Source organism: Artemia sp. Qi Xiang Cuo, chromosome 14 (genome assembly GCF_049724085.1).
Source record: "Artemia sp. Qi Xiang Cuo chromosome 14, ASM4972408v1, whole genome shotgun sequence".
Classification (NCBI taxonomy): Eukaryota; Metazoa; Arthropoda; class Branchiopoda; order Anostraca; family Artemiidae; genus Artemia; species Artemia sp. Qi Xiang Cuo.
The window spans coordinates 22,312,228-22,338,536 of record NC_142807.1 but is presented as its reverse complement, the minus strand read 5'-3'; the positions used below and the strand labels follow the sequence as shown (position 1 = coordinate 22,338,536).

General features: G+C 36.9%; 1 protein-coding gene across 4 annotated transcripts in view; it reads right to left on the bottom strand.

Annotated features, from left to right (window-relative positions):
• LOC148944268 (ornithine decarboxylase-like) overlaps positions 1-26,309 on the bottom strand; it is a 45,291-nt gene that overhangs the window by 6,503 nt on the left and 12,479 nt on the right. Inside the window, exons 1-6 of one of the 4 annotated variants that reach the window (XM_089100478.1) lie at positions 23,121-23,199; positions 20,772-20,888; positions 19,351-19,420; positions 16,147-16,329; positions 4,673-4,769; positions 1,591-1,667 (exon numbers count right to left, since the gene is read on the bottom strand). In XM_089100478.1, the coding sequence (XP_088956604.1) occupies positions 1,591-1,667; positions 4,673-4,769; positions 16,147-16,257 (285 nt within the window). In that variant the 5' untranslated portion in view covers positions 16,258-16,329; positions 19,351-19,420; positions 20,772-20,888; positions 23,121-23,199. Of the gene's footprint in view, positions 1-1,590; positions 1,668-4,672; positions 4,770-16,146; positions 16,330-19,350; positions 19,421-20,771; positions 20,889-23,120; positions 23,200-26,309 lie in introns of those variants that run through there. The other 3 variants (XM_089100479.1, XM_089100476.1, XM_089100477.1) reach the window with 3 other exon arrangements.

The following is a 26,309-nucleotide window of genomic DNA, read 5'->3' as shown; positions in this document are numbered from 1 at the left end:
CCTTTAGCCCTAGACGGTTGAGGAAATTCGGATACGATAATACAAAATGTGTTTACATAACATAAATTTTACTTTGAAAGTGGAAAAACCAACAAATGGCAAGTTATCTGTACAATAGTTTTTTTTTTTCAGATTGAAAGATGAGATATAACTACTCTGATATCACATCCTCCATTTTCTAACTATTTCTGTGAGCGAGAGAAAAAGAAAATACCACGTTCGAAAAAAAACATACGTCTAAATATCTCAAGAGCCAAATAATATATGAGAAAATGAACAAAACAGATCGACAGAACTTGCTTAGTTTAAGGTTGTAAACCCCACATGTCACGGAAATATCTTTAAATACCCATTCTATAACTAAAAACATTTCACGTTATGGCAGCAATGGATGCGAAATTAGCATTTTTTTGGACATATCGGAGGCTCATCACGTTGAGCATACGATAAATGCATACAGAAATATAATATTAATGACCATTGTAGAAGCAGTTCATTCTTTTTAGCCGAGCTTTGAGCCCCCCCCCCCCCCCAAGAGCCTCGAGTCCCTGTCCCCGCAACATTCTACACTTACGATACCAAGCGAAAGAGGGTAGACAAGGCACCCATCCCCTCTCCTCCTAATTTGCCTAGCCATGCGCCTATGCTAAGGCCTTTGGGTACCTCAACATTTATTAGGTATTATATAAGTTATTAAACCTCGTAATTACGTTAAAACTATCAAATTTGGCGCAGGTAAAAACCTTTTTTTCTAGTACGATCGAGGTTCAAATTTTTATTATCGTAGTATAAAAATGGAGTCATATAATTCCAACAGCATTTCCAGAACTCTGAATACTCCTCTTGTTTCTATGGGAGATAAACCAAGTATTTCTAAGGTCGACATAGAACTTAAAATTAGCCAAATTCCAGACAGCAAACTTGTATTCAAAAGACACAAGATAAGCATTTGAAAGAACAAGAAAATAAATTATATCCTTTCTGCATTTTTTTTGGGGGGGGGGGCAGCTCAGAACAACCAAATTTCTACGTTATTCAAAGAGTGTATTTCTGACCCATTTAGCTACGGGTGGGGGCATTGATCCTGTACCAAATAATGTGTCTTCAAGATAGGCAGGAAATAATAGAATAGTAAAATAAATGTATGCTAACAAATAAAGAGAAGGGATGAAAAACACAAAATTACTGATACGCACAGATTTTTAAAATGAAAATTTGAATGGACTGTTTACTGCGTAAGATGCGTTTATTTGGGCAGTCTGAATAGTTCTTATACGGACAGTGTCGTTACCGCCTTTTCCTTGAAGTTGCAGACCAACAGCTTTCCAGGGGTAAATATTGCACGGACAGCACTATAGCTTTTCACAATTTAGAAGAAATATGTTCCTGTCTAACTACTGTTTTCTGAATGTCTTTGTGGGGGTGGGTGGGAGGGCACTCTCACTCCTCCAATGGCATTCGTTCAAGATAAGCAGTAAGAAAAAATAACATATAGATAGGAAAACAAGATAGGAATATATAAATACTATAATCCTAACATGTTATCCAGAAATGCCTTATGAAATGAAAAGAAAAAACAAAAATGAATACCTTTGAAGCACAATCGAAGTTAGCGCCCAGTGAAGCAAGAACTTGTAAAACAGTTGAGTTGTCATTGCATTTGACCGCTAGAAAGTGATAAGACGAGAATTAGTGACGTACAAACATTTTGACATAAATACAAAAATACATACCCCACCGCCGTAAAAAATAGAAATCACAAATGGATGACGCACCAAGTTAGAATACTTTAGTTTTTATTGGACAATTGTGAACATTTGTGATAATTATAATTTGTGTCAATTTTTAACTATAATTGACAATTATAAACAGTTTGTGAAATATTAAATCTACCATTGATACTTAAATACACAGTGAAGAATTGCCTTTATTCCTCAAAATTAAAAAGTGTACTTCAAAGCAAATTCTTTGAAGCTAAAAAAGTGCTTAAGAATCTTAGTTAGAGTAATTTTCCATGCAAAAAACGGGAATTTTTTTAAATTGTTTATTAGCTTTGGGATTTTTTTTTTATTTTTTCGACTAGCACTACTAGTTATAGCCAGTCAAACCAAGAAGAACCGAATCACAGGTCAATTGCTCCCTAATATGGTTCCTTAGAGATATCCTATCTCTTACATTCGAAAGAAATTTAAGAGAGTGATTCCCCAATAGCTTGGTCGTCATAGAAAATTATAGTCTTGGATTGCTAGCTGGCATCAGGGGTGGATCCAGGGGGGGGGGCCTTTGTCAAACTTTTGAGAAATTTAAACATTCACTTCAGTTACCATAAAATGTCACCGTCTTTCAACCTCGAAATCTTATTTGTCAGCTCGTTAACTTCTTATTGGCTGATGATGACACAATGATGCAATATAACAGGTTTTCATTCAATTTTCGAATTTTCGCAATGCCAAAATTTGAACCTTTCAAAACAAAATCCAAACTTACCTCATTCCCTTTGTTATTGAATTTTAACAAGGACATTTATATTCGCATATGAAACACGCCAAATTACCACTACGCCTTTCCATGTGCAACCCAGTATGTAAGGGTGTGCTCAAAACCATATATTATTGGACTCTACATGTCTGAAAATTAATAATTTTCTAGACCACATTGTCTAGTTTAACTTACTTGTCTAGTGTAACCTCCGACAAGGTATATATCTCTTGACAGCTCACGTTCTCACGTAGCATTTGGTGCGCAAACTTGAGTTAAGCTGAAATTGGTTGACAATTTCGTTCTAAATTGAATTAAGCAAAGTTCGGTTATAAATTTGACACTAGAAAGCACAGTTTATATAATTATCCAGTATGATCTTTCCCTATCTCACCCATTATAAAAACCCGGACCGAGGTGCGAGTGCTCCAGAGAACGTGTTTGCAGATATAAACATAAGCGGCATTAGATCTTTTCACGGGTAGACACAGAATAATCACCTACGGAACAAGTACTGACAAAACCACTTGGCCGGCTCAACCAATAAGTGGACAATAAGTGCAGAAATAAGTGGGAGGAGCTTTTTGTTCGCACCGAGAATGAAGAGCCAGAAATAATCTGCGGTAAACTTACTGGATAATTATATAAACTGTGCTAGAAAGTATCAAGCAGAACTTGCTGGAAAATTACTTTCTAAACTGAACTGAGCAGTATTTGGTTGAAAGTTTGGTTCTAAGCTGACCAATACTTAACTTGTTGGAAATTTGGTTCTAGACTGAAAGAAGCTGAATTTTGTTGCCAATTTGGTTCTAAGCGAAAACGAGTTATCTTCAGTTCAAGCATTCAGTTCTCGAGCTTAAAACTCAGTCGATTACAAAAATTCAGCCGATCAGGTAAGTTTCACTTGTCACCATCTTTACCATCTGCGCTTAGATTTCATATCAAGCGAAGTTCCTGTATATGCATATGTGGACTTTAATGAGAAGACACGGATGTCTGACCAGATATGTATCGAGGCATAGAAGGTAAGCTAGAGATACATTAGAACTGCTCTCTAATGTTTTGAGTTCCGAGTTTCATAATATTCCAAACTACTTAATTATTGAATAGTATTTGTCTTGTTAAAACCAATAGGGCCTATTCAAACTAATCTGTCAAATAAATGATAAACCAGAGGTATGTATTCTCATAAATACAGGGAAATCAAGTGCGACCTTGAGGGAAATTCCCAGAAAGACCCCCCCCCCCCGTGACTTTTCACTGAGAGAACCTCGTATTTTTAAACAAAATTCTCATCCCTTCCCTATTAGCAGAAGTCGTTTTAGGGGAGGGACGGAGGCATTTGACCCTGGTATAGAAATTTTAGAGGCGCAAAATTTCGAAAAAATACCTAACGGTTGTAATTATTTTGTAATTTTTGAAATTTTATTTCTATTAAAATAGAGTAGAGAACACATTTAATAAATATAAATAATTAATAAAATATAAACTAGTTCATAAAATAAATAAAAAATAATAATTATTAATTAATTGATAAACTGAAAAAATTTTGTTAAAATTTGAGCAGAAAATTTTGTTAAATTTGAGCAGAAAATTTTGTGGGAAACAGGAGGGGGGGGGGCTAATAAAGATTTTGCTCCAGGCGCAAGAGGACAGAACCGCCACTGACTCTTAGAGATAATCTTCGACATGGATTATTCTCACCATTAACACCTGCAGCCAACGGTCCTTTTTAGACCAAACTGGAAAATAAGTTGTTCCACAGTACCTAAATCAATACGTTCTTCTTCGTAACAACCCAACTGCCTCTGTTGAACCCCTTATCAACAAACACTGCACATTTAACCAGACCACTGACGAAACGCTCAACCATATAGTGTTTATATGCACAAGCCGCGCTATCAAAGCTCATAATTGAGGTTAAAAATTAACCCAGCTTTGATCAAAGTGATCAAAGTGAATGTCTCCAGACATTCAAAGCGTCGCTAAAATCTTTTCAAAACCCAGACGAACACATACCGATATACAAAATCATTTTTGGCGTCCTCAAAAGCCTCAACCTCCACCACACCACTTAACATGAAAATAGCATGAAGCAAAACCCACAAGGCGTTAATAAATTTGTTCCTGGGTTGCACATCAAGAAAAAGGAGAATAAACTACCTCTACGCACAAATATAAAAACTGTATTTACCATAAAAGGGTGTAACACGTGGCAGCTTCAATTTCCACTCTTTGTGTTTGCGAACAATGTCACCAACATCAAGCACGTAAAATGCTTCTTCTTGAACCTGAAAAAAATGTTGAAAATTAAAAACAAGCGAAGCTAATATAAACAAAATAAAAAAAAAATCAGCGTCCCGTATTTTTTTAAGCCTGCGACTAATAAAGAGGGTAACACAATGTGGACATTTTAAAACAGTGAACCGTAGATCAAATCTAATTGAAACGTTCCGTCACATATATAATTTAATTCTCATGTTTTTTTATCGCAAGTTGAATTTTACAGTTGTTCTAATTTTTTTGTTTGGCTGAGAACGACCATTAGATATATGTCCGAAACGTTCACCTCTCTTCTACAAATCACTGTCTTCAAGACTTTCTCATTGCGTTATCCTCTTTATTGCTTGTATAAAGGAAAGGCAAGGCGGTTTACGTCGTTATCCTTTACAGTGGGGTCTTTGGAGTTTGTCTCAGGCTAGTAGCCCATTTAGCTGATAAATGTTTTACTTTCAAGAATTTCAGTCCGAAGACCCTTCCAGCATGGAACAGTAGGAACAAGCTATGGAACAGGATGGAACAAGTTATGAGCAGTAGGACGAAGATACTGTAATACAGTAAGCCCTCTCTGCAAAGCTTGGATTATATCGGTGCACATACAGGCCCCCCCTTGTGCACTGTTTTTAGTCCTTTTTTGTTGCCTAAACAAAAAAAAATATCACTAAACCACCACTTAAATCATCAGATTATTGAAGAAAATCACTAAATCAACACAAATCAATAGAATCTAGTGATATTTTCCCCGGGTGGCAACAGTGTGCACCAGTGTTAAATTTGCAAAGCCCTTGCCTGTCGCAATGCTTTTTTTTCCAGGAGCGGCGAATCTTGAGCTAAATCGGCACAGCTGTTACGCTGTCGAGGCCGACAAAACGAAACGGATGTGTCTTATGTCTGCCCCAAGTCAACTTTGTGTTGCAACAAATTACTAGCAGATGCAGTGGCGGATCCAGGGGGAGGGGCCCGCGTCCCCCCTAACGTAGTATAAAGTAGTGTAATTCACTTAATTAATGCAAGTTTGCGTTAATTAAACTTGCTCCTGATGCAAGTTTATCGGATCAACCTATTTTGCCCCCCCCCTTCCCCTAAAAAAAATCCTGCATCCACCCTTGAGATGATGTGGTAGTTAAAACTAATAGATATAAATCTGATTTTTATTAATTGTCAATGCGCTTCCTCGAGGTAACGAAAGAAGAAAAGTCACGTAAATCGTCACCTATTTGGCTACTGAAATATATACGCAAATATAATGACAAAGCGTAACCACGATTATATTTTTTCATGGGTGGGGAGTGAACCTGGGCACTGTTTCTGTTCTGTTTTTAAAGTACCTGTTTCTGTTCTGTTCTTACAAAAAAACAGAAACAGAACAGAAACAGATGACCTGTTTTTTATTTACCTGTTCTGTTTCTGTTTTTATAATAACTATTTTGTCCTGTTTCTGTTTTTTTCCAACTGTTTTTCTTCTGTTCTTGATTTTACTTTATTGATTCGAGAATGAGATATTAAGAGGTTTTGAACTTACAAAATAGTGTTTTAAATCGTAATTTGAAATTTTGAAGAAGCGTGGTTACGCCCCAGACAGTTTTGGAATTGGAGCGTTAATATAAAGTAGAAGTAAGTAAAATGATGGCACTCAGTGTGTCCGACATATCAAATGTGCTGCTAGATTGTTAAAGCTAGGCAAAAATAGGGCTTAGGAGTCAGATGAGAGTAGGTAAGTGTGTAAATAGGAGAACAGTAAAGGTGCAGTTTTGTTCCACTAAAACAACTTATTTTTTAGTGTATATTATTCAGTCAATTGAGCAGCAAAGTTGCATAGATACTGTCTAGGTGAAGCAGGATTCAAACATATCACTTATTACTGTATATTTTGGTTCTATTGGTAGGGCCTCTGTATCCTACATTACATTGGAAGTAATCTGCACCTTTAACCGGGAAAACTTGAGTTCAACGGTTTTTATGGAATTTATGCTGCTAGATAACAGTGACTTGGTATGATTACCATACTAGCCTATACATGATAAATACCGATTTATTGCAAAATTTCTTAAATGTTTAGTCAGAGAGGAATGTAAATGTATTTAAGTCTTGTCCAGTAGAAATATATGTTTTTGCTGGCACTTTTTATTGCATCAACACAACAACATACATTTTTTCAAGATTCCAAATATACTTTTTCTACCATCTCTAAATATAATCAATGGAAACCCTTTCAGGGAAAAGCCTAGAGTTGAAACAGTGGCCTAACTAGCTGATTCTGGCCTAGCTGGCCAAAGTTTTATAAAATGCTGATACACTTCTCAATCTGTTGAATAAATTACCGCCCTATTTCTATTTTGTCAGCATTTTCTAAAATATTTGAGAAGGCAATTTATAAGAGGATCTATGATTTTCTTAAATCGTTTAATTTTTTCACAAATTCCCAGTTTGGTTTTAGGTTTGGACACAATACTGAGCACGCTATCATTGCTCTCATCCAATATATTCATGAATGCTTAGATAGAGGTGAAATTCCAGCAACAATATACTTGGATTTTAAAAAAGCATTCGATACAATATCCCATTGTATTCTTTTTCGTAAATTGAATGATTGTGGTGTACGCGGACCGGCGTTGGATCTAGTTAAATCTTATCTTGATAAGAGAAAGCAACGAATAGATGGAGGTAATTTTCTCTCTTCGCCTGTTCCTCAGTCCTCCATGGTTGGGGTGCCTCAGGGCTCTGTCCTAGGTCCTCTGCTTTTTCTAGTTTATATAAATGATTTTCACCGCGCTTTGGCAATCCCATGTCTCAGCATACATTTTGCTGATGATACGGCAGTTTCAATTTCTGAGAGGAATGACGAGGAGTTGGAGGCAAAACTTGATACTGCATTTTCTAATGTTCTTGAATGGTGTTCCGCAAATTTTATTGCTTTGAATTTATCAAAAACTAATTTCATAATTTACGGCAGGAAGTCAAATATATGCCCTCGTATTACCCGAGTTACTTCTTCAAAGTATCTTTATCAATATCTCGGGCGAATGTGATAAAGTACCTTGGACTTATTATTGATTAAAGCTTATCTTTTAAAACACACATTAAAAATATACGCTTAAAGATTTCAAGGTATGTTGGTTTAATGCGGAGGTTGAAGCATTATTTGCCCTACTCTGCTTTACGAAGCATTTATTTTGCCCTGATTCAGTCTAATATTAATTATTGTTCTCTAGTATATTTATCTACATTTAAAAGCCATATTAAACCAATACAGATTTTACAAAATAAAGCAGTAATAATCCTCAAACTTTTTATTTCATCGCCTATTTAACTTCCAAATAAGTCTTCTACAGCATCTTTATATACTTATTTAGATATACTTCCAGTATCTCAACAATTTACTTTTGGAGCAATTATTTTCAAATTTAATTATGAAATTAAGAAATTACCGCCATATTACCTCAATCAAAGTTTGTTCTCCCGATCACAAGATTTACATCGTTATAACACGCGACAAAAAAAAGAGTATCTACATTGACAAGTATAGTACTGAGGGATCTAAATTCGCTCCATTTGTGTCAATAGCCCGGTGCTGGGATGCTCACAAGGATTTTATTGACAAATTTTCTTCTATCCATTTAATAAAAAGGAATCTTAAATTTCATTTAGTTCAGGATTATTTTTAATTAAGTGTCTTTTTAATATGATTAAGTTATTTGCTTGGATTTTTGTTCTATGTGAATGTGGGCCTCTCGGCTATCTTTAAGTATGAATTTATATTTAATAATATTGATCTCTCTTTTTTTTTTATTTATATTTATATTTATATTTGGATCCTGGGCTAGCTGCTACTTTCATATTATTTTTGTATTATTGTATCTTTGCCGTCGTAATTATCTTTGTATTGTAGCGTAAAATTTTTTATTGTATCTTTGTCTAGGCCTAGTTTTTCGAGCTTGTCTCCCCATGGGCCTATGTCAATTATATACATGTATATGTTAATAATAAAATGATTGAACTTGAACTTGAACTCCGGTGAACACGGTAATTTTTGCCATACAGCACAATCAATTTTAAAAAATACCACTAAGCAGTATATCATTTCTTGTATCTGTCTCTTAAATACCTATTATAGACAAGTAAATTCCCGTAAAAATTAATATGATATGATTTATTAACACTAAAAGCCCTACTGGCCATGGTTAATACACAATACACTTCAAAAATAATAAATGAAAATAACCTTATAATACTGTATATTATAATACTGTGCTGCAAATTGTAAGTTTTTAGGAAACCGTAGTTAGGAGCTGTCATTTTGCTTTTATTTGCCGACAGGTTTTCTTGGCTAATTGCGCAAACGAAACCTAAAAAATCCTAAAATCAACCTTTGTTTTAAGAAAAGCATGATGTCATTTTCTGATGACGACTTGGATGTTCCAAGACATCTCTCTGGGTACCCCACGGAAAAAAGGAAGCAAAGGAAGTATTAGGTTCAACTACTGAAGAGCGTCTCTAAAGGCTAAGGGAGTCTCTGCCATGACATTTATATATTATCTTAAAAGGAAGCACACAATTGATATACACAAAGATAAAGTAAAGCAATTGACACATAGGGCAATGGATTAGTGAAATCTGGAATAAGAAGAGCAGAGATACGATGGTTTTTTATTTCCAATCGATCAAAATAAGCTGCTCTGCTGCAAAACCCTGTTTAAGTACAAATTGCCACTTTCTACGTTTGATAAGTCAGATTTGAAACAGCTTATTTAAAAAAACAACAACAGGGGGCTTGAAAGCACTATTGGAGGGAACCGTCCATCGTCACTTAAGTTTTGCTGCCAGAAAAAAAGAAGTTCGAAAGGCGGCTTTAAGATCTGCCACTCAGAATAGCTTGACTTTTCACTTATAGTCTGCAAAAGGATCTGGCTTTATAGGCATCACTGCCTATTACCCCAGGAAGATGAAAAATAAGCAGAGGTTGACACCTATCTCTCAGGTTTCAAGTGATATAAACATTTTCATTAAATAACTAACATCCTTTCAGCAATCCAAGTTGCAATCAGGGAGTTTTCAATGACAAATAAGAAACTCCGCAGTGTAACTGATTCTGGGAACAATGTCACCGAAGCCTGTAGGATATGAGCCCTTTCCTGAACTTCATGTGTCTTCAGTCATCTGTTGCACGCGTTCTTGGATTTTTGTCCACTCGAAGCTTAGCCAATGACATCCCTGAAGAAGATTGCATGGAATCCTTTGATGAAGTCGAAGACGTCGATCCAACTATTGAAAACGATTCAGACGGCCTTTCTGTTCCTTGTTCTGAAAACTCCGGAAATGAAGATACGCTTGCTGAAGAATCTGAATAAACTGATGCAGTGTCTAAAGAAGAGGGTGGTGAAAGTAATGGAGAAAAAGAGTGGGTAGCTGGGAGTCTGTAAAAAAGAGGTTGCAATGCAGACTATCCGATCCGAAGACATAGACATAGACATAGGTTTATTAAGATCGAACAGCGTAGCCATGGCTAATTTATGTCGTCTTTACAACAATATGAAAAAAAAAAAAAAAATACAAATAAAACTATAAAAACAATAAAACGTGAATTCAAATAACACTAAGTCTTGTTGTATGCTTCAACGAAAAAGGGGACAAAAGTGTTTTTGTAGCGGTTGGTCATGCAGACAGGGGGTTGTAGCTTCGACTGGGATCTGGTTCTTTGGTTAACAGGAGCATCAGGTGGGAGGATCAGTCTGTGATGGGGCGAAGATAGCAGTGACTTGCCGAGGGACATGATCAGTGATAATCGTCTGTCGCTGAGAGATTCAAGGTTCAGTTCTTGCAAGAGTTTGTTGTAGTCGTCACTTCTGTTACCAACGATTATGTTAACAGCTCGTTTCTGCAAAGATTCAAGGTCATCGCAAAGGTAGTGGGTGCTCTGGACAAAAGGTCCCTAGACAGCGACGGCATATTCGAGTAGAGGTCTCACATACGTAATATAGGCATTTTTTAGGCTTTGAGTGTCGCAGCCAAACCTGCGCATCAGGACTAGGGTCTGAAGTGATGCATTGCCGGCCTTAATAACCTTCTCCACGTGTTCGGTGAATGTGCAGTCCATCGATAATGTGACTCCGAGGATTTTTGCAGATGGAACAACAGGGAAAGGGACTTGCGGGAATTCCAGATCACGTTTTAAGGGGCAAAACCTGAGGATCATTGATTTATCTGCATTCAGTGTCAACTTGTAACGTTCACAGTCCTCAGAGAAGGAAGCCAGAAGGGTCTCGCTGAACTGACGTTCGATTACACCTTCTCTGACGAGGTATTTGAGGACAAATGATAAATCGTCGACGAATTTGAGTCGCTCTTCGAAATTCTGAAGGAGGAAGTTGATGAGGGAGATAAATATGAAACCAGCAAGTCTTGTACCCTGAGGGGCTCCACAGGTAAGTTTAGACCAGTATGAGATCAAGTCACCTTCAAACAATGGAAATACACACTGCGTTCTGTCCTGAAGGAAGCTCATCACTAATGCAAGAGACCGCTTCTGTGCGCCCATTGCTCGCATATTTTTTGCTGCCGTAAGATGACAAATCAGGTCAAATGCCTTCCTGAAATCGGCGAGAGCTAGGTCAATGAAGGTACTGCCCTTGTCAAGCCACTTAAAGATAATGTCAACTAGGCGCACGAGGTATATCGAGGTATTGCAACCTTTGAGGCCGCCATACTGGTAACGGTCTATGTTTTCCCGCGTTTGCTTGAGCAATTCACGCAGGATGAATGACTCGGTGACTTTTGCAAAGGTAGATGTGATTGATATCGGTCGTAACTCGTTGCAACATTTGGGTGTTTTAGTCTTCGGTATAACACGCACAAATGCGCGTTTCCAGCACGACGGGAAAGTTGACTGGGCGAAACATTCGCTGATGATGTGTCCAAGTGGCTTGGCCAGGAAAAGAGAGAACTCTCGTATTAACCTTATAGGCAGCTCTTCAGGAAAAGAGCTACTGGATGGACACAACTTGTTCAGCTCTTTGAAAACTTGATGCTCAACTATTTCGATTTCACCTTCGTCAGGGCATATTGACAGTAGATTCTCTATTTCAGTGTTAGTTGGGGCAGGAAAGGATGTACAAATGTCAGTAAAGTAATTGTTGACGTCATTTGCACTCACGAGTGACCCATCATCGTTCAGAATACGGATACTGGATGACACTGTTTTTCCAGCAATCTGCCTCACTAGACGGTGCCATTTACGGGGATCCTTTTTTATTTCAGGGTCCGAAAGGGATTTTCCGAAGGACTTTCTTGCCTCGCGACAAAGGCTAACTATTTTGTTTCTTAATAATCGTAACGACGTTGCGTCACCACTTGACTGCCTTACTGTGGTTTTTTCGCGAATCAGCTTTTTTTTTTATTTTTGGAGTGATCCAGGGCTTGTCAGATTCGCTCACGACAAATTTCTTTTCCGGGAAAACTTCTAAGTATTTGTCATAGAGTAGGGACTGAAATATTTCTGCTTTCCTGTTGGCATCACTTTCGTTGTATACTTCGCTGAAGCAGTGAGTACCAACCCACATTCCGTACGTATTAATAGCAGACTTCGTGATAGGTCTCCAGAGTACTTTTACTTTCTTAAGCTTCCTGATTTCACTTTTTGCCTTCATCAGCAGAGTGTGATGGTCCGATTTGCCCAATGGCACGTTCGAAGACACGTCTTTGTAATATGGAGCAAGGTTTGTCAGAATAAGGTCAAGGGTGCTCCCGGTCACATGGGTGGGTATCTTGACCACTTGTGACATACCCAGCGTATTGGCAAGCCATTGTTTCTTTGTTTGGTTGAAGTCACCAGCTATTATGAAGCCTGGGCGGCTATACCGCTGACGTAATGTGTCTAACGTAGACTGAAGGTAGGATACCAACAGCCGTCTGTTTTTGGCGCTTTCAGGATAGTAGATACTTGCAATAATGATGCAAGAGACATCTCGTGGTAAATGTTTTGGCTTGCATAATGCCCAGATCGTTTCATGGTTAGGGTCATTGAAGTTATCTAAATATTTGCAGGGGATATCATCGCGTACATACAGGGCAACACCTCCGCCAATCCTGTCTGTTCTAGTGTTCAAGAAAATCTTGTAACCAGCCATCCTTCCACTTGTTTCGTCGAGCTGCCATGTTTTGCTAATTGCGGCGATATGGATGTTATTCTGACGTAGAATGACATCTAACTCATCTACTTTATTCGTTAGTGAGCGGACGTTGCTCAGAAGGAAGTTTGGAAGTTGGTGTTTACAAGAGAGAACCTGCGGCGATAATACTGGAGGACAATCAGACCCGAAATCATTGGTAGGAGCATTTTTGTCAGGGATCAGCCGGGGCGGTAGGCTCACGCGCGGGATTGAGACAAAACACCTCTCACGCTTAGGCTTTTGGCTGGCCAATCGTCCGTAGGTGACTAACACGTCAATCTTAAATTTCTTTCTGCCACCTCTGCGTCCTCTTCTTGTTCACTTGCGAACGAAGGGAACGTCATCTATATTTTTATAAATTCTCAGTGTGACGAGTGTGGCTATGACAGATGGCGCCAAAACAGCAAAAGAAATGAAAGTACCTTTTTTGCATTGATCAATCCAGTTTTCAGCAGCAGCCTCAGTCACAAAGAATAGCACTATTAATACAGTTTTGATTAATATCACTTTCATCAAAAAGTGCAACTGTTTTTATATTGCATCTCTTTGAAAACCTATTAAGAGAAGAGATTGCTTAAAGAAAGTATTGCGTAGCAAAGGGTTTAAGTTTCTTTGAAATTCAGAATTTGAGATTTTTCATTTTACATATTTACTTCAGAATGAATTTGGTGGAGGGTCTAGAACATTATTTTCTAGCCCAAAGCGCCGTAAAAATATACAAAGTATCCTTAAACCATGAATTTTCCTTTTGATTTGTCTCTCACACAAATTGGCTAGGAGATAATCAATCTTAAAAAGATGTTTTAAGCTGCAAGGCTACGAAAGTTTTTGACCTGGTGGTAAGAAGTCTCATTTTCCCGTGCAGTTTTCTTCTTTCATACAATGTTTCCGATGGCTTCCAAACATCAGGATGGGAGAAGGGGAAAGCATGGTCTGGAGGGGGAGACTGTCCCCCGCCAAAGCAACTATGGGCTCTGCTTAAACACGTAGATAATTTCGGAGACCACACTGCTTATCCATGACGATAAAATAAAAGTTCAAAATAGGGATAAAATCCTTTTTTTTTTCACAAAAACAAAATCATTTTTGTGAATTTATATACACTGTCTATTAAAAAGGATTGTATCCCTATTTTGAACTTTTATTTTACTGCTTAAAAACTAATGACTTTGAGCTGACTGCGCAATTTGACGACGAAAATTATTTTATTTTCAAAACGTCTCAAATAATTAGTATGGATTTCCGGGAAATTCGAGGAGATTCTGCATAAACATAAAAGCGCAATTTTGGAAAAAAGGAACAGGAAAATGGAAGAAAATAACCATAAAAAAGGATGGCGATGTTCTGTGCATAGACAGTTTTTCGCCCCTTTGTTGAAAAACTGTTCTTTTTGGCGGAAAATGCTGCAATAGTACTGATAATAAATCCACACTTATCATTCACAAATTTTTTCTTCTTTAAGCTTTAGGTGTTTGAAAAACAGCTGCTTAAACAGGCGTCTTCTTAACAAAAACAGCTGTTTTCGCTTTTTACCAAAAAACAGAACAGAAACAGGTCTTCTGTTTGTTTTTTTGTGTTGACCTGTTCTGTTTCATTCAAGCTCTGTTTATTTTTCTTCCTGTTTCTTCAGAAAAACAGAACAGTGCCCATGCTTAGTGGGGAGGGGGTGTCTTCAAAAACAAAATTGTACCCCATATGAATAACTGTTCAAAAAGTAAATCTTCGTTCCAAGTCTTTCATATTTTGTTGAAAGAGCCATGAAAAGGCTAGTTCTACATTAAATTACAGATGCAAAAATTATACATTAATTTCTTGAGAAGTAATAATGTGTCTGGAGGATACTTTGTCTCTTGCAGCAAAAATCGGTACTTATGTATTAGCTGGTACTCACGCGATATATTGTGCTAAAGGAAACTAGTCAAACTGGTATCTGTCAATAGAGAAATAGATCGCAAAGCATGGTTTGTCATTGCGTTTACAATATTTAAACTATTGTGTTTTTGTTGTTTAGGGGGAAGAAGTTACCTAGGTTAGGTTAGGTTACGTATTTAATATATGCTATGCTGTACCCACCTCCCACCCGTAATGTGCAAATATATAGCCCAAATTTGTTTCTAAACTATTATATTTTTATCATATGACAGATACCCGTTTGACTAGTTTCCTTTAGCACAATATATCGCGTGGGTACCAGCTAATACATACGTACCCAAATATCTTTTTTATTACAGAAAACCATTATATTCGTTTAATTTATGATGATTTTTGAACAATGAATCCATGCTCCAAGAATAAATGCGAACAAAAGGATTAGACCTATCAACGAACTATAATTAATAAGCTTCGTGGATTGAATTGATTTTTGCTTTATTTTGGTTACTTTCTAGAGCCGCGTTTTCAGGCTCAGCGGTTTCGAACACGGGTTGTTCTCGTCTAGTTTTTGGTCTAGTTTCAGCGGGTTCGAAGTTTCAACCCCGTGTTTGATGCACTGATGCACTAGACGAGAACAACCCGTGTTCGAAGATGAGTTGTTCACGGCTCAGCGGGTTCGAATACGGGTTGTTCTCGTCTAGTATAGAAACTTGAAACTAGACGAGAACAGCCCGTGTTCGAACCCACTGAGCCTAAAAACACCGCTTAGATTAGACAGAAGGAACTCAAGAGTTTTATTTTTATATCTCGATTTTGATTTTCTATTTCTAACTTTTTCATCTGATTTATTCCGTTTCTCGATGTTTCTATTTTTTTTTTTTTCATTTTTCTGAGGACACCTTGTTGACAAAAGAAAAAAATCGCCTAGGCGGCAGATTTTGACCGTATGTACTGTGCAAATGAGGACAAAAAATATTTATCGTCAAATACCAATTTAAAAAAAAAAAAAAAAAAAAATCCAAGGCCTATAAGACTAATGCACAAAAGAGAAAAAAAAATTTAACTTTGAATTCCTTTACACTTCATATATTTAAAAGGGTTGCATTCAAACCAGAATAGGGAAAAAATTTACCATAAATGCTTCTAGAATTTAGAAATTTTTCTTAATGCAACTGAAGCTGGAATAAAAAAATATGTTCCAATTCTTTTTTTTGGCATCAATAGTTTTGAAGCGTATTTATTCTTCTTTTTTTTTTCTGTGAATTATTAGGGTTTCAGTTTCAGACATATGATCAAAAGTCTAAATACGAAAAAAAACACAGAAGAACATGGTCCTACCAACAGTACTTACCCCAGAGTCCGCAATTTCACGGATCATGTTGATTACATCGCATCCTGGCTGCAGGACGTAAATAGGGTCAAGGGTAGATGTTCTAACGGGGTTGAACACGTCGGGTTTCATTTTCAATCAGACAAGACCAAGAACCGTTTCCAAAAACTTTATCAGGTCAGATAGTCAACAAGTTCAGTGAACCTACAAAAAAAACATACATGAATCCAGAACTGAAATCACGACTTTGGAAGGTCTTTTGAAGTACAGTATATATGTCCAGCTTTTCCTCCTCCAAAGGGCGCTAACCAATAATGAGCTTGAAAAAACTTGAGAAGCCAAGGGTTCCGGATTTTCTGATTTGAAGATGATAATATATTATTAAACCATAATGCATTGATTTCTCTCAAGTAAACACCTCCACTGTTTATCTAATTCAGCAAAATACTAACGCGTTACTTCTCTGGTAAAGAAAAAATAAGAAAAAAGATGAGGCGTTCAAGGAAGAACGAAGGAAAAATGCCATAAGAACTTGACAACTCTCAGAAGCTTTTTAAGTTTTGACCTTTCACTAAGCTTTTTTTCAGACATGAGAGGCAAGAATTTATGCAAAATATAAACGAAGTCCTCGTTGACCTCTCTCCAACTAGTAGATGGATAGACAAGCCTCTTGTTGCCATTTCTTCGCCCATTGATTAGCTAGCAAGATCCAAGCACGCTTTTTTGTCGTTTTCGCATTCATACCTGAGAACGCTTTAGGATTGATAAAATCCTAATCTTACTCATTGGCTTAATTGCTATAAGTATTTGTTAATTGCTATAACTAAATACTATATTGTTATAAGTATTTAATATGTCAAGACTTAATTACTTCCTTAAACAAACATTTCATTTCAGATATCGAATTAAATATTCGTATATTGAAATTTCCACTGTTCAAGCAAAACCGATGATGTATTTCAATTCATGACTATGTTTATTTAAAAAGGTATGAGTTCCAAGAAGAAAAAAGAAAAGTGTGTCATTCTAGCCTTTTTTTTATTTACATCACAGCCTATGTGCTCATCGAGGATCATAACATATTATCATTATTTAAAAAAGACAAATGATACAAAAATAACCAGAAAAATACAAAACAAGAGAAGATAATGAGGAAATTTGTGAAGACGGTAAACGAATGATTTTTGTTGATTGCTATGATGGAAAGGAACTTAACTCACCGTGATTTTTGTTAATCATTAAAAAAAGAAGTAATTCCCTGTCTTCACAAATTTTCTTATAACCTTCCCTGGTTTTGTATGATGGAAAGGCAGTAAGGTCTTCGTCATTATTTAGCAAAAACAAATCGAGTAAACCACGAGTTTTCGGCAAGGAGGCCTCAACCCACCCACCCCCTCCAACGTTTTTTCTTGTCCTGTGAAAATTCCTCATTTCAGTTTTTTTTTTTAGTTCTCACTTTCAATTTTCTCTCCTCCTATTTCACCATACTATAATTCATTGATCATGCTTTATATTCAAAAACTGTCCTTTAGAACTTTCGTCAATGAACCAGTTTAGAGTGTGTTCCTGAATTTAATTATCACTAATGATCCTTAATTAAACTGCGAAACATAGCTCTTGTTCAAAAAACGTTCTTTTTTTCCATCCAACTTTTCACGCTGAATATGAATTTGGAATTACATTTTTTTTTTATCACCCATAGTTTCGATAAAGGTATAGAAGGCTTTTCGCTAATCCGGAAAGATGTTTTGCCAGGTGATTCAAACTTCAGGAATAGATACTAGACCATAGAAGGACATGTTTTCAAGTACTCAACACCGCTCCTACTCACCTCTATGATACTGATTTTTCAAAAACTTAGTAATGTTCTGCTAGGTCAACAGTGCTTTCAGAAAGGATTTACAACTCCAACAAGGGTCCGGGGAGCGGATTTCTAGCCATTATCTCTATTCCTTCCCTACTTACAACGGTAAAAAGATTCAAAGTAGATATGTCATAATTTATAAATCCGGCTTAGAATTTCGTTCAAATCCTGGGAACTGCCACGCCAAGGCCTACAGTTCGAAAGGAGCACTCTAAGACCTGACATGGAAAAACATTAAGAGCCTTAAAAATAGGGAAGGGGTAGGAGCTTCCCTACTTAAAAGGCTTTAAGATTCTGACGCAATTTTGAAAAAAAGAGGAATGCTTCAAGTTAGGAGAGTTTATTCTGCCTTACCTGGGCTTTCGGTCTAGGCTGTTCCAATGACCTGATCTGGGAATTTAAGCTAAACTTGAGTTTTTGTTCAAAGCTATTATCCATTTGTCATATTCGTTCAAACCTTGTAAGTAGGGAAGTGGTTTCTTGTTGAAATCATCAGCGAATTTCTCGAAAATGACAGTGAAATTATAAATATAAGATTTGAAAGAATTGTTCTAAAAATATATCTAGAATTGGTAGATTCTACAATCGACCAGATCTTTTGAAAAATAAATTATCAACTTAGTTTCGTTTAAATTTTACTGAAACATCAGAGGGTACGCTCCATGCTAAACTATTTAACACCTCTCTACGGTTTAATGTAGCCTGGTAGCCCTGCCGAAAAAAAAGAGCACATCATTGCTGCCCATGCAGCAGTGATGTAAAAGAAAAGCTTTTTTTTCAAGACGGGGGAATTAAAACCTCTGGTTTAGAGTTTTCGACAATAGTGAATTTAATGCTTCACTTTTTACTCAGATCCCAAGGCCGTATCCAGGGAGGGGGGAAGGTTACCCGTTTTGAACCCCCCCCCCTCGAAATTTTTGACCGAGTCGAAAATAAGTCGAAAATTAGTAAAACCTAGGTAAAAATCAGTAAAATTAGTCGAAAACTGAGTCAAAAATTAGTAACCCCCCCCGCCCCCAAAAAAGTCAAAAATTAGTAAACCCCCCCCCCTCCCGAAAAAAATCCTGGATCCGCCCTTGTCAGATCCACATTCATTTTCTAGGGGGTTTCAAGCTTTTTTCAAAATTCCCGAAAATCTGTTTTCGCAACAAACTTATACTATTAAGATAAACGTGTATAACAGCATTCCCGTATCAGCTTTAAACGAACAATTTCTCTCACTAGTTTTAATGCGTTTTAAACTTTCGGTTACTATGGGCTGTGGGTCGCTCTTTCCTAGATTACAGCTATTGCTGCAACCCCGAGTAACTACTCCCGAGTAAGCTTACCCAACTTTCATGAGAGTATGAACAAATACATACCCTATCACGAGCTGGCTGGGAGCACCAGGAAGTTAAAAGCAATGGTGATAACAAAGAATAAATTGGAGCGCTGAAAACAAACAAAAAGATTGCAAGATTAAAATAAATAAATAAACTATCTATGCTTAAACTAATATAACTACAGGCAAACAACAAGACACAAGAGTTCATGCATATTCTATTTTAAAAGATTCTACCGCAATCTAGCGTGTCGTAGGAAAACAGGTAGTAATCTCGGTGGTAATAATATTGACACAACAAATTGATGATATTAAGTTGATGTGGCACAATGAGTTTCGAAAACGTAAAGATTTCCAAAATACAAATGGTAGCTTTTATTTTATCATATTTGTAGCCTATAGTATTATAGTAACCAATATCTGGCCTATAGTAGCCTAGTGCTGCCAAAGATCATCAAGTCCCCAATTTTCACTTTAGCGCTACGACATAAGAAGTTTGGAATCTTCTTTTTATTATGAATACAAACCGAAAATGCAAGGTTCGGGTATAGTTTTCGTCCCCATCACTCACTCGGGCCTTTAACATCGCAAGCTACGCTTAGTAGTTCGAGCCTTTGGTCCTCGTAAATAGGGCCAAGCTCTGCTGGGGCCTTCAATCCTCAAACGCTTGCTATCATGACGTCACCTACCCTTCGGCCCTCGCACGCTTGTTTCTTTAACTGTTTTTTTTTCCTCCGACATTATTCTATGAGTTTGACCTTGTTGCTTGCTTGTGGTATTTGCTTCAAATCCAGGCAACAATTTTGGCCCAAAATACAATCAAGTTAAAATTTTGTGAAAGCAAGTCAATTTAGAATTATCGAAAAGCTACACTAGACCTCCCAGTTTGAGGTCTGAATGTCTGGTTATGGCATATTCGCTCGTTAAGATACATACAGTCCATAAGAAATAAACGGCTAATATAGACAACATTTTTAACCTTTAATCAATCTGAATTGATTCGATTGAGGCTTCGTAAAATTGACAAACAGCGGTTTAAATTTTTGCATCAGCTATTGGGGAGGTGAGTCTGCTTATCTTTCTAGGGGTGGGCATGGGGTGCCTGAAGCTTCAAAAAGTACATTCTTAAGCCCAAATATTCAGACCCTCAATGAGTTTTCAGATAAATATAGAAGGAAAAGGGGAGCTGAAATCGCGTCTCCTCTCCTGACTTCCTCTAGTTCTGAAGAATATTTTTGGACTGCCTTATTGCAAAACTAGTTTAAGTGTAAACAAAAAAAATGGCACTGTTCAGACGAATCTTTTGTCTATTGCATACATTATTTCGATAAAAAGTATATGAACAGATAAAAATTAGATAAAAGAGGAAGCATAAATCAATAAAACAGCTAATGAGATATTATCAAATTGTCCATTGCCTTTTATGCATTTACTGTCTCAACCAGAAGAAGAAGAATTTACCTGTTTATGCCAATGTCAGGTTCGTTGTCGTAACCACGGAGGATCGCGGTTTAGAGCAGAGACCCAGATACAGGTCTGCGCCCGACGGTATATGTGAAGCTGCCCCGAGTTGCAACCCTATAAAGGAAAAGACATATGAAATAATTACCAATTTTCAAATACATAATTGTTAATTTACTGGAATATATGGCTCTGTAGCCTTGAATAAATTGGACATCAATTCAAATTATACACCAAAATGTTAAGAAAACAATTCTAACTTCATAAAAAGCAGAATAATTGTAGTTAACATATTTTGACTGTAATTCCACTGTACTTTGCCCCCAACCTCCCTAATGTACAAATATATATCCCAAATCATATATTACCCATGTGTTCTTTCGTTTCTCGATTTCGTTACAATTGATTTTACCCCACTCCCTTAATTTGCAAATATATCGGTAAGGTTAGAATTCAGGGTGCACATTAGGGGATGGGGTAAAGTTCATTTCCGACGCAAATGAATGGTAGCCTATATTTGGATTCAGGATACAATTCTGACTCTAAACGTACGACTATTTCTTAGCTAGGTCAGTAATTTAAACTCCTCCATGTTTAACCAGAGCAGACATGTATTCAACTGTTACCATAAGTTGTTCTTAATTTGTATCCTATTAAAAATGAGGTAAATTTGCAGGTGGCACAGTAATTTAGCTAGGATGAAAGTGAAAACGTCATTTCATGCCATTGTTTATGCTCTTTCATAATACAATAATCGCTTCTGTCGCAAATTGCATCGTGAGCCCTTTAAGGAGCCCCAAAGATATTTCATTTTTGTAAACACACAAAGAAGTTATCAACAGTAGTTAAGTTACTGAAAAGTTGTTAAAAACATATCACTAGTTTATAAATAAGTTGTTCAAGAGTAATATATTCCAAAAATACTTATTATAACAATTAAAACCTCATTTATTGGGCAACACAAATATAAACTGTTTTCCTCACGTTTCAAGTTTTTCAAATGCCGTCAATAAAAATAGCGCTGAATTTTGCGGTTCGAAACTTAGCCATCGATAATTCAGGGTATATATTTGTACATTGGGGGGGGGGTGTAAATTTCATGGTAACTTAGCTGTAGACCATATAATTTAGCTAGGATGAAAGTCAAAACATCATTTGATGTTTTTTATACTATTTCATAATTCATATAAAATACCTTCGGGGCCCCTTTAAGGGCTCAAGATACAATTTGCGACAGAAGCGATTATTAAATTTTGAAAGAGAATAAAAAAAAAGGCATCAAATGACGTTTTCACTTTCATCCTAGCTAAATTATTGTGCCACCTACAAATTTACCAAAAATTAGACAAGGGTCTATTCTTCTATCATCTTTCAGACCTTACAAGCAGTGAAAGAGTAGAGGTATGAGGACGAACCCACTTTCCCAGGCCCTCACTAGAATTGTATGTCCATTCCAGAAGTATTATCGGTACTGGTGCGTTATACGGACACTTTTATATATTGTAAAAGGAAACCAGTCATGAAAACCCCGTCAAACAAGCTATTCTCAAGAGACCGCTATACATTAATGACTGCAAAGCCGTGATTTGTCAATGAGTTACAATACTTAAACGATTGTTTTTGGGGGTTTAAGGGGGGAAAAGGTACCTAGGTTAGGGTTACGTATTTAATATATGCTAGGCTTTACCCCCCCACCCCTAATGTGCAAATATCTAGCCCATTTGTTTATAAAACTATTATATATTCATCTTATTTCATTTCATTAGCATTAAACAAACTTAGGTAAAGTTCTACGAAATCATATTATTAAGTTAGGACTAAAGTGAATACACCATTCGATGCCTTTTTTATGCTGATTATGAACAACATAAGTATTTCTATTCTACATTAATTACAGTCCCCCCCCCCTCGAGCGAATATACATCCCCTACCCCTGCAGGTACATATGGATGGGGGGGGGGCGGTAATCAATTTACGATATAAATGCTGATTATATTTATAAAAAAAGGCATCGAATGGTGTATTCACTTTAGTCCTAACTCAATAATATGATTTCGTAGAACTTTACCCAAACTTAACCTTTTATAAGTGTCCGTATAATATACCAGTGCCGTATTATCGTCATAACACACACAACTTTCGAAGTTTCTGAATAGTCAGAGCCCTGAAGTGGGGAAGGGATGCTTGAAAACACCTAGGCTATACGGTCACTAATGCTGGTTGTACATCCATTCCTGAAAGTTTCATTCCCCTAGCTCAACCAGTTTCTGAGTTAGCGGAAAGCTGGAATTTTACCTACTAATTAAATTACAGCAGCCGATGTAAACCTGTAAACCTGTAAAATAATACCTTTAGCCTGCCTAAGGCTTAGAGCCGAAGAGTTCCCCAATATGTAGTTGATCACACAATAAACAGAGAAGAACTGAAGAAAATTTTGCCGCAATAATTGTATTCTTTTCAATGACAATTTTTCAACCAACCAGAGAAGAGATAAGATGGCGATAATCAATTTGGGGTTTAGGAGAAATGACTCATTTCAAGATTGCATTAAGCTATGCATTTCATTAGATGTGTGTAAGATTATTTCTATTATGTAGATAGAGGCGCCATTTTCAGTTGTCTTTGGAGAGAAGGTTGGTAAGAGACAGGAATTTTTTTATTGGGCGAAAGACTGCGGTTAGTCCTTTAAAAAAATGTTGGATTCTGCCAAAAAAAAGCCAAAACTCAGATTTCTCCGCTAGAAAAATGCCTACGAAGGGCTCTTATTGAAAAAACAGTTGTCACAAGGCCGGCTTCTTGTAAAAATATAAAACCAGCTCAAACAAGACAGGAAAATATGCTAATCAGATATTTTACTTTATTGTCTAGCCACAAAAAAAACTGACGAATTATCATAGTACGGTATCAATTTCTTTAGCATTTGGGAAACATTTTCACAACGTGAGATACCTCGCCCCCCCCCCCCCCAGCTGGAGATAAGGTTTTTTTTACAAATTTGGTTGCTGTAAATAATGTTGAAAACTCTGGCTATTCCATTTTCAGGAATGTGTGTACTTTTGTGGTACATTATTATTGTCGAATCTTAGGTGTGTGTTTGTATGTGGGGGGGGGGGGTCTTGATTACAGGCACTATAATATTATATATTAAAAAAAATGTATTCAAGAGTTGAAAAAATAAAAAGACCATTAAAAAGGAAAAGATAAGCTTTTAGTGCCTCTAACCAAGGCCCCCAACATACACACACCTAAGATTCGAAAATTGACTCATTTTTCGACAATTGACAATTCGAAGAAAATTGATTCATTAATGTGCGGAAGTATTTATAATATTATTAAAAGTTTCCAAGTGATCTCACATTTTAAGTATTTGGTGAAAAAAAAAAAAAATTGACATAGCCCTACTCTACTGTCTAATAAGAGTGTATATCTTCTAGTTTCGGAGCCTTTTTTTCACCAGGGGGTTGCTCAATAGGCACCTACGTAGTTTGTATATACAGGGGGAATGGAGGCAGCACAGGAGACACATAAGAACAAAAGATAGGCTCAGAGCAGAGGGTATCAATCGGAGGGAGGGAGGTATTTGCCCCCCACCCTCAGATTTGAAAATAACAAAATTGCCCCCCCCCCGGATTTTGACAAATACATTTTGTCATCCCCCCACATATTTTCGTGAATTGGCACCACTGGCTGAGATGGGGGCAGGCATATCCACAGAATAGGGGAGTCATGACCAGCCCTTCTCGAAATGTAAAAGTTTCCTAGATTATTTTCAGTTTCTTGCATTCACTTAAAACTTGCTCATTTTTAAAATTTATCCGATTCTGAACCCCTCCAGTTATTTGCCCCCCCCCCCTTCATATTTAAAATAACAACAAAATTGCCCCCCCTAGATTTTGAAAAATACATTTTGCCCCCTCCCCCCATATTTTCATGAATTGGCACCACTGGCTCAGATGGGAGCAGGCAGATTCACAGAATAGTGGCACATGACCATGGCCAGCCCTCCTCGAAATATAGAAGTTTCCACGATTATTTTTCAAAACTGACTCCGATTCTGCACGACTGCACTCCTCACCGATTTCAACCCTCTATAAAATAAATCCTGGATAAATCATGGAGAAAATAAATCCATGTGTAGACCTTTGTTATTCTGACGTAAATTGTCATCTACACTTTCGATAGACAATCGCAGCCTAAATGAATTGAAGTTTGTTTATAATCCAATATAAAGTAAAGCTTGAATTTGGTATTTCAGTTTAGGACCCAAAATGTTCTCTGAATGAATGTTCTAAGCCAAAACAAGCACAAAAGCAAGAACACATTTGTGAGTTTGCATCTAGCAGAAAAAAGGGGTTGTTTTCATCGAATCACTAAACAATGGGAAACTACATAAAATACGTAATGAAGGAAATGGTAAAAATCATGCGGCTTCAGAGGCCCCGATCCCTTTCTTATGTGGCCAATATTATAACTTTTATTATACTTAAGAACAAATGGTAAGTGTATACGTTGTTTAATCTCAAGTTTCTAAGTCCTTGTAGAATTAACTGTGTGATGTAGTGATTATCTTGCCCAGTTCCCACACGTTGGAGAACTTGGTTCGATTCCAGGGAATAAATCTTCCAGTGGGACTAACAACCTTAGAGACTATTATTTAGCAAAGGAAACTGGCTGTCTCCTTTCCTCAAACTCAAATGGCATTTATATTTCAAGATGATACTCTCCTCTGAAAAGGGGCACTGCCATGACTGCAAAATCTATTTAGGAAGGGCAGAGGGGTCAGGCAAATTCAAGAAGATGCCAAAGGGAGCAAATTATAGGGGATATTCTAAAAACCCTGACATTTGGAAGTGCCAAAGCCATCCCCCCACTGTTCAAATGCCTGAAGCTACTGAAATTAGACGTGAAATGAAGAAAGTTATTTTCTTTGCTAGTTCTTTTGGGATATCCATTGATTTTTCTTTGGGGGTAGTTTAGTTTAAGGGACGAAAACATATTTTCTAGATCAAGACGTTTTTTTGAAGACTGCTACATTTGCTTTAACCTTAAAGTCTTTGCATCCAGAGTTTTTTTTTTTTTTAGAATAATCAAGATCCAAATGATAAAAAAAACGAATTATGTCACAGCTTATGAGTGTCATTCACAGACTCATACACGTGTGGATGATAATTCCTCCAAGTTTTTTTTTGGCTTGCGTAAGTCCAAGTACTTGGGCTTGGGGACCGGGGGGGGGGTAATTGCCCTCCGCCAAGTTTTTTGCCAATCCGCTAAATTTCGAAATTCCTTTTTTCGGTAATTTCATTGAAAAACAACTTTGGATATTTTTATTGAAAATTGAAAAACAAACTGCCCCCCCCCACCTAATTTCCGGGAAATAACACCAGTGTTTGTAAATGGACTGATTCTACAGTCACCATTGCACATCTATACTAGATTTTTCAATGAAAATACCAAAAAATGGATTAGTAATGAAATTACAAAAAAAGTTATTTTTCGAAACCGAGGGGGGGGGGCAAATATACCCCGGTACTCTTTTAG